General features: G+C 35.4%; 1 protein-coding gene across 2 annotated transcripts; it reads right to left on the bottom strand.

The window, feature by feature from the left end:
- Window positions 1–51: 51 nt before the first annotated feature.
- Window positions 52–8,785, bottom strand: LOC116721279 (collagen alpha-1(X) chain-like). 2 transcript variants are annotated; one of them, XM_032564908.1, is made up of 17 exons: window positions 8,488–8,785; window positions 7,320–7,373; window positions 5,855–5,944; window positions 5,652–5,696; window positions 5,519–5,563; window positions 5,353–5,415; window positions 5,226–5,279; window positions 5,097–5,123; window positions 4,224–4,292; window positions 3,985–4,047; window positions 3,869–3,904; window positions 2,212–2,247; window positions 2,068–2,145; window positions 1,297–1,536; window positions 448–492; window positions 304–357; window positions 52–221 (listed from the first exon to the last, which is right to left on the bottom strand). In XM_032564908.1, exons 1-17 carry the CDS (start codon window positions 8,557–8,559, stop codon window positions 78–80), a joined length of 1,215 nt encoding a protein of 404 aa, XP_032420799.1. In that variant the 5' UTR covers window positions 8,560–8,785; the 3' UTR covers window positions 52–77. The 2 variants fall into 2 exon arrangements, with proteins under 2 accessions (XP_032420799.1, XP_032420800.1); XM_032564909.1 differs by lacking the exons at window positions 52–221; window positions 304–357; window positions 448–492; window positions 1,297–1,536 and having other exon boundaries at window positions 1,692–2,145; window positions 8,488–8,775.
- Window positions 8,786–8,789: the final 4 nt, after the last annotated feature.

Raw genomic sequence — 8,789 nt, 5'->3', positions numbered from 1 at the left:
GAAGGTTTCCGAAATTAGAAAATTACAACAGATTGTTTTCTCATTATGCTAAAACAACAAATGTGAAAGCCAAGCTACTATAGAAATATAATTTTTAAGGTCTTAATGAGCATGAACAAGTTTGATAACAATTGTGCACAATATATATGCACAAAAAGTGAATATTGGTATAAACTCACTTTTCCAGGTGGACCAGATGGACCAATGTTTCCCTTTTCACCCTAAAAAGACAAGAGACAATCATAACATATATGAAGGTAATTTACTATGGATGGATGGTTGGATGAATGGAGACTGACTAACCATTCTTCCTGGTGGGCCTGGATGTCCTGGCTCTCCTCTGCGCCCCGGTCTTCCCTAAGCAGAGCTGCATTGTATTCAAAACTTGCAAAGCACAGATAAAACAGTGAAGCATTTTTTTCATGCATAAACTAAAGTAGTGATTACCCCGAATCCACGATTTCCAGGTTCACCGTCTTTTCCTGGCTTTCCCTGTAAATTATACATACCAACATGGACTTACTGAGGTGTGCTTTAACTAAATAAAACTTTGAACCCTTGTGTTGAAAAGCTATGTCCGCACAAATAGTAGCTGACAGAGATTACATTGTAATTTAAATGCATAGCAATTTTAAAATGTGCTGAAACAGATTTGTCCATCAGAATGGGAGCCTTACTCATCGACTCTGAAGCATTTCCACATCATACGTGACTTCACACAGAACCGAGTTGATTTGTATTCACTGTATTAATTCATTTTGTAGCGACAGACAAGTTAAATGCCAGCTCATGTTTATTTCACGGTTTGTTGGGGGAATTTGAAGGGGAAGAAATACAATCATGGTGAAAAGAAAGAACAATCCTTACAAATCACACAGATGTGATATATAAAAATATCTAATATTTTTCATGTTCTAAAATTATTAAGAACTAATCTCAATTGTACAAAACCTCACTCTACATTATAACAAAGTCAACTTGGAAAATGTGGAAAAACTGATGCAACAAAGCTAGATAAAGTGCCTTAAACTTTTGAAAGTTGACAGTATTTATTTTTACTTATTTTACCATAAATGCCAGTGATGAGCAGGCAATTGAAGTGTGTAATCTAATCTAGGCAGAGGAATTACGTCTTGCTAAAGCAGCAGAATTGAATAAAAAGGCATATGCTGCACTGCTGCCCTCTGTTGGTCATATTATTTTCTTATTTTCTGACGCGTTACAGGTCAAAAATGAAAAGTAAGTTAGACAACAGGCTATATGGAGAAAAACATGTTAACACATTTTTATCCTCACTTCTGGACCTGGGTTTCCTCTGTCCCCCTTTTGCCCTTTTGTGTGGTAGAGGCTCTCAGGATCTCCCTGAGGAAAGATTAAGAAAAGGCACAAATGAAAAAGTTGCATAGTTCTAAAACAATCAGATATTTCCAAAGTTATACAGGCAGAGATTAACAATTTCACAAATTCTAGAGAGAAACTTACAGGTTTGCCTTTGCATCCTTTGTCTCCTGCATCACCTTTGTCTCCTTTTAAATCCTAATGAACACAAAAGAACTGAAGTTAACCTGCAAGAAAAACACCAGCTTAAATGTATGAAACCGTAGATGACCCTAAAGAAAAACAACAATCCACAGTTGTTGTGGATTGGCAGTTTAGGAATATCCTTTTGACTTCAAAACAGTTTTTTGGGGGGTTTTTAGTTCTAGAAAATAATTTTTCAGGATGTCTGCATTTTTTTTTTTACCTTCGGAAGACACAAAACTGTACTGGTTACTTGCCACTAGAGAAGATGGAACAGCTGGTAAAGGGATTTTTGTTTAATTTTATTTTTATTTTAGTGTATGGAACTCCAAAAGGGATGGCAAACCCCTTTTTGGCACAAACTGCGTAGTCTGTGATATATTTAACAGATATCATGTACATCTGCAATATTTCAGGTTTTATCAGCCCAACTGTGATGTTTTTGGTGGTTTTTTTTTTGCTTTTTGTTGTTTTGTTTTTTTTTTTACAAAAAGAGAACAGCACAGCATTATGCTGAGGATAAGTGAAAAATTACTTCTACTATACCGTTATTGACAGGGTGCCGGTAAAAAAGTCTTTAGTCCTGCCTGGAGGCCCAGGTAGGCCTGGGGGTCCTCGGAAACCCTACATCAGAAAAATGAATTTTAGCGATATCTGGTCATCATAGTAAGGTATAAAAACAGAAACTACCTTTGGTCCTCGAATTCCTGGAGCTCCTTCCTGGCCCTGCAGAATGTGTGCAAGACTTTGAAGTTTGTTTTAAAACATTCACATATTGTAAACTCCATCCACATCCCAAATTTAGGTACTCCGCTCTATAGTCACAAACATCCACAAAAATAAGCACATTCCAAGACGGAAAGATCTCCTACCACCAAAGCTATTCCATGCAGCTGTGAGATGGGAGTGCATGTTAAAGTTCCCACAACGTTACAGTTTTTGTTGTCTATTATGAAACGATTGATCGGAACAGTTCATAAACTTAGTAAGAAGATGTATTGTTTGAAGATAATATTTGTTTTGTTTCATATTTTAAATGTTTTGGCACAGCTAGAGTCCAAGCCAAACAAAATGTTTCAATTTGACCCCGAGGAGGCCTGTGTGTTAACTGTGTTGAAAATGATAGTAGCATAAAAGCAATTGAGAAAACCTGGAAAACTAATAATCCTTATTTCACTGCTAGAGTAATTACAAGGAGTACTGTTGAACTGCTCTGCATCCCCAGAACCAGAACCAAATGAGGAGAAGCAGCTTTCAGCATCTATGCACCACAAATTTGGAACAAACTTCCAGAAAACTGTAAAACAGCTGAAACACTGACTTCTTTTAAATCTCAACTGAAAACCCACCTGTTTAGAATTGTATTTGAAATGCAATCAATTACAAATTTATTGATGGAACTTGACTTAATGATTGATTCTATGTTGCATTGTGATTCTGTGTTTGTAATGATGTAAAGCACTTTGAAATGCCTTGCTGCTGAAATGTGCTATACAAATAAAATTTGATTGATTGATTGATTGATTGAACTAGTTATTAAAAGCTGTTAAGCAAATTATATGCATTTCTTCAGTTTTTTTTTCTATCATGCTTTCCTGACAATTTCTCCTAAATTGAACAATTTCTCTCATGAACCTCAAGCTTTACTGATGATCATGTTATGCCATTAAGTTTTTTTTCTAATGTTTGTTGTAAATAAGTTTGTATCTTGATTTTACACAATGCTGTGACCAAATTAGAATTGCAAAGAGCACATGCAATAAAAACGTAAAATATACACGTTCAGCATCTGATCCTCATTTACCTCACTTACTGTAACTGTAGATTTAAAATGCCTGTAAAAATCGTGTATAGTTTTGCCTACAGAAAGGTTGTAGCTTTTCTGAATCGAACACTTCCAGAGTGAATTGTCAAAAAGAAAACTTTACAAATTCACTAGACAATCTTGCTCAAAAACAATGGTGTCAGGGCTTTTGTCAGTGAAGACACTGACACTTTTATTGACATGAATACTTGATTATGATTAATGGACTCTCCATTTTAAGCAAATGGCTTTGCAGTTAATTGTTTTGAGAAATGTACTCGCTGTTGTGCAAATGTAAATGCTGATGTGAGAAATACACCAATGAGACTGAGAAAAACTGTAATGCAGATAAGTGAACACTGCTACGGGAAACCAAAACCACAATGGGTGGAAGTTTAGTCTCTCCATGGTTGGACAAAAACTGATAATGAGAAAAGAAATACAAATAAAAGACTCTGCAGCTGTGGCTTCTGGTTCTATTGCAAATACTGAGCAAATATTAACACATTTTTAATGAGTGCAACTTATTTAATGCATGCATACCTTGGAGCCAGGAGCTCCAGTATTACCAGCAGACCCCTGAAACAGAAAAGTTTGGATTAACCATTGCATAAGAAAAAAAGAAAGAAAGACAGACAGACAGACAGACAAATACTTACAGGAGGACCCCTTAGTCCAATGTCCCCACGTAGTCCTGTCTCACCTGATAAACCTGGAGAACCCTACATACAACGGGGGGGAAAAAAGAACATAAAAAACATTTTACATGTCTGAAATAAATAAAGATTTAATTTCGTACATTTCATTATTCAATATTTTGATTGATTACAATGTGGTTCAACAAAAAGATTTCTATTTTATTAGTTTTAGTGTATAATACTATTGTTTATAAAGTTACCGGTCTTCCATCTTTTCCCCGTGGTCCTGGTGGCCCTGGCATTGAGTGAGCTGTTGTCTGTGAGTCACCCTGACAGACAGACAAAAATATTCACATGGCTCATTTAACATACAACTTTATGCATCTCGTTTTTATTTTATTTTTTTAGGTTTTAAAAAAGATATATATGGATCATTCATTCTCTTCCTTTTTTGTCTGCCTCTTATGATTAAGAGACGAGACAGATTTGAATTTTAAGTGGCCCTATGTGGGGTCTAAGACAGTGTTGAGCTCACAATCTTGAATATATTGAATTATGTTTATTTCCCAGAAGGACCATTGAGTAAAAACGTTGGAGGAAAGGAGTGTTTCAGTGGTGGAGTCAAAATGCCCAGTCATGTTGACAGACAGCAACTATTACTTAAATATATGAGACCACATATAAAATAGGTAATTAGATATACACAAACTGCATAGTCTGTAGATCCAAAACATAAACACACACAAAAATAATCAAAAAGCTTAAAAAAATTGCTATTCAATCATCTTTATGCATTCGCTCAACACTTTACAAATAAAGTTTTAACATAAACAAATGCCTTGATGCGTAAGAAGAAAACACAGACTTGTGGGATAAAAAGCGGGGAAAAAGGAGAAGAGGAAAATCTTCAAAAAAAAAAAAGTTATTGGTCTCACATGGGCCTGATACAAAATTAGCTCAGGGAGCAGGGGGAAGCAGCGACGGTAATTGTGCTGAATCATGTTGTTTGTTATTTTTATGGCGCTTCAAGATCCTGCAACTCCTAAAAGATAATTATTCTGCAGCAAATTTGCTGTTTCACCTTTCATGAATAAAAAAGCACTCAACAAAGAGCTTAGAACAGCATGCCCTACCTTAGGACCAGGCTGACCTGGGGGTCCCTGTAAAGTAAAACAAAAAGATACAAAAAAAAATACTGAATATTCATCAACGTAGAACAGTGTTCTACCCCAATGCAGAAGGTATTGGAATTTACTCCTTACTCTATTTCCATCAATACCAGGATTTCCTTCAACACCTGGACGTCCAGGATCTCTCTATGAGTACATTATTTTGTCAAAGTAAGAAGTGTATAAACAAAAATGTGTAGAGAATTTATATTTTCCTCACATCTGTTCCATTGCAGCCTGGATAACCTGGGGGCCCCAGAGGCCCCTGTAAACCTGGAACACCCTATGAGATAAAGTTAGCAAAAGTTAAAAGGCAAAATGGATGTATGGACTGCAGAACACATAGGGTAAGATTTTGTACATTAGAAACACATGAGGAAACTAACTGGTAAGCCATGAGATCCAGCAAATCCCTCCTTGCCGTCTGGTCCCTGTAATAACAAAAAGAAAACTATATTACACTCTGGTGTTAAGGACAACACCAGCAACTCATTTGGCTGTGAAGTGCAATCATGTTACCGGATCGCCTTTTGTTCCCATTGGTCCATCAGACCCAGTACTGCCCTTTCAAAGAATGCAACACATAATTAATCTTAGATATCCTGAAAGACATGTTGCTAAAAGTGTCACAAAAAAGTGTAATTTATCACCATCTCTGGCCAGTTCACAACCACTAAGCGTCAGAAGGAGGCAGAATAATAAGAGTGTGGTTGAATTTCTACCTTTGGTCCTGTTAGTCCAGGTTGACCTAAGGATCCTGGGTGCCCCTCCGGTCCTGGAGGACCTGGATCTCCTGGAAAACCTTTCTCTCCCTGTGTGTTTAATGAATGAGTGTTTGTGAAAAAATACAGAAAGGTAAAACTAAATAAAAGCCTTTACATGCATGCACAAGTTTATTAGTGGTTATTTAAAGCAACATTGTAACATTCAGAAAGTTATATATAAGTTACATATTGTTATATTGAGTTACTTCAAACTGAGGGACAATTCACAGTTATGTGAAATAAGAGTCTTGAAATTATTTCATTCAGAAACTTAGAAAAAACAAAGCCATTAGCCATACAAATATGAAACAGCTGACAGAAATAAAATGAAAGTATGAATAATTTGCCTTGAATGAAATATATAGCTATCCAAATATTTTATGTTCTCTCTGCCTGCATTTTTTAATCTTTGTTGATTTATATTAGATTTCAGTCAGTTAGTACATGTGCAGCATCAGGATTGGACAGTGTTACTACATTTCCTCTATTTGAACTTTTTTCAAATGCTCCCATTTTGTTAGGATCTCAGGTTGTTTCATAGCTTAATTTTATGTATTATTTTGTATTAGTTTCTTATTTTGTTGAGATCAGTCTTGTTCTCAATCTAGCCAAAATAGATTAGGAACAAGGTCAGTCCTTTCTCAGTGATTCTTGTTTTGTGTATTTCTTGTCTAGTTATTCCTTATTACTTTAGTTTAATTGTGTTTCTTAGGTCTAGTATTCTTTAGCAATATATTCATTTCCTAGTCCCCTTCATATTCTCCCTTACCCCCTGTGTCCATTTTGTCTATCTGTCTCTATCTTTCCTCAGCCTGTCTGCTCTCTCCCCTGTTAGCTCATCAGCCCAGGTTTTTGGTTCCTAGCATTCACCCTCACACTATTTAAACGCTTCTCCTGTCTACACTCCTTTGCTAGTTCCTCCTGTTAAATCCTGTCACATTCTGGTTCTCTTCCCCATCAATATTCAGCTTGATTTTTGTTCCTGGTTTCTGTTTTTGTTCTGCTCTGGTTCTTTGTGTTCCCTGTGATCTTTTGTAATTTTTAAGTTTTTATTAAAGAACATTATCTATGATCAATGCTCCCTGCTCCTGTCTGCATTTTGGGTCCACCAACAAACACATAATGACACGTTCTTAGTTCTCGCACACTTGAGGTAAATTGGACTTCGTTCTACAAACACTGCGCACACATAGAGTATGTCTTTCTACACAGAAATATACACAAAAACATCCATCTAAACAACTATCTATATGATATGCCTGAACCGCCAAGCCCGGTCATGTCACAAAGAGATGGTAAAGATGGCTTCAGTAAATAAGTATTTAAACAAAAGAATGAAAAATGAAATGTTTTCTTTAAATCAAGGGTAAAAGAAGCAAGTTTTTACTTTAGAATTGTTCCTTGTAAATTTCAATGAACTTACCCTGTTGCCTTTTACTCCTTTACAGTGGCATCTTGATTTTCCATTGCATACACACTGTAAAGTAAATAAATAAATAAAGGTATTTAATTTTAAAACATCAAATATCAAGAAAAGAAGAACTCCTCAAAGATTTTCTCTTATTTTGGTATTCAAGTTGACCGTCACTGACAGAAAATGTCTTGACTTTAAGTTAGTCAGTGTTGTACTTAGAAAAAGTTCTAAAAAGTACCTGTAATTCTGCTGTATGGTGCAGCCAAATATAATTGGAGATGATTTGATATATGTAGGCTTTCAGTACAGTAGAGTACTAATGAAGGAAGAACAGTTCTTCAGCCCTAAGAGTGGTTTATTTGCATTCACTTTAATTAATTCAGTTTATTGTGGGCATACAAAATAATTGGAGGATGAAAATAATTACACACCATAATGTCTTGCTTTGGCAATCCCTGCTGCTATGTAGGAACAATATACTGTAAATATATTGAAAGTGAAGTTTCAAAATTGAAACTTAACAGTTTCAAAATTGTTACCTTATAAATCAAGTTATTTAAATTAAATTATTATTATGGTTTTTTTTTTTTGCCAAATTATTTAGTTATCTTATCAAAGTTTTTGAAAAGACAACCGAAGGGAAGTGTACACGCTAGAAGTGCGTCAAATTGCCATCTGCAAAAAAATCCAATTTTATATGGAATAGAGTAAGTAAAATTAAATGCACTTACAGACAAAACACAGCTCTGCATATCACACTAAAACAGGCAATAAATTCACAAGTAATCGACTGGTACTACTCAAGATAAACAATAATTTAGGAAACAATTAAATAAATTACACTGAACAAATTAAGTGTAGAGATGGACTGTTTAAAGTTACATCACAATTTGGTGTCAGAAAAGTATCCACTTGTAGGGATAAAACTGTTAAGATACTATTACTGCTACGACATCTGTATACTTGGATAAATCAACCACAAACCATAATAATTAAGCATAATTCAGCAATGAGCACAGCCTGTGTAATGTAACATGAGACAAAAAGCAAAGCTAAATATAAGTTTTACTCAAGAATTACGTTTTGCATGTGGTTACACAGTTTGAAATGATGTATAAATATTAAAATCAATCTTCATACACTGAAACAAACAAACACAAAGTAGGAAACATCTTACACTTTTTCCTTCAGTGAACTTCAAGATCATTGCAAAGAAAGTCAGGAAAACTATGATCACTCGTGTTCTCATGATTTTCCTCGTCTTATTCACATCAGTCCCTGATTAAGGTCCAACGTTCTTCAAAGGCGATGAATGTCGTTTTTGTGGTCCTCCTCTGCAATCAGATTTCACATCCTACTCTGTCCCCTGCAACACTTTAGATGCTTGTGGATCATTGCTGCAGTGAAATCACAGTTTAAGTCGGTTCAAGTGTCTTGATACAGGCCAGAAAGCTGAAAGGAAGTTGTTTAACTGGACCT

This window comes from Xiphophorus hellerii, chromosome 6 (genome assembly GCF_003331165.1).
Source record: "Xiphophorus hellerii strain 12219 chromosome 6, Xiphophorus_hellerii-4.1, whole genome shotgun sequence".
Taxonomy (NCBI): Eukaryota; Metazoa; Chordata; class Actinopteri; order Cyprinodontiformes; family Poeciliidae; genus Xiphophorus; species Xiphophorus hellerii.
The sequence above is the reverse complement of the archived record's forward strand: the minus strand, read 5'-3'. Positions and strand labels throughout refer to the sequence as shown.

What these genes read in the sequence shown, in the direction of transcription:
- LOC116721279 (XM_032564908.1), bottom strand. Translation starts at nt 8,559, where the DNA reads ATGAGAACACGAGTGATCATAGTTTTCCTGACTTTCTTTGCAATGATC. An exon ending in CAGGTCAGCCTGGTCCTAAG is followed by an intron (nt 4,293 to 5,096) that starts GTAGGGCATGCT and finishes TCTGTCTGTCAG; the next exon opens with GGTGACTCACAGACAACAGC. An exon ending in TTGGACTAAGGGGTCCTCCT is followed by an intron (nt 3,905 to 3,984) that starts GTAAGTATTTGT and finishes TTTCTGTTTCAG; the next exon opens with GGGTCTGCTGGTAATACTGG.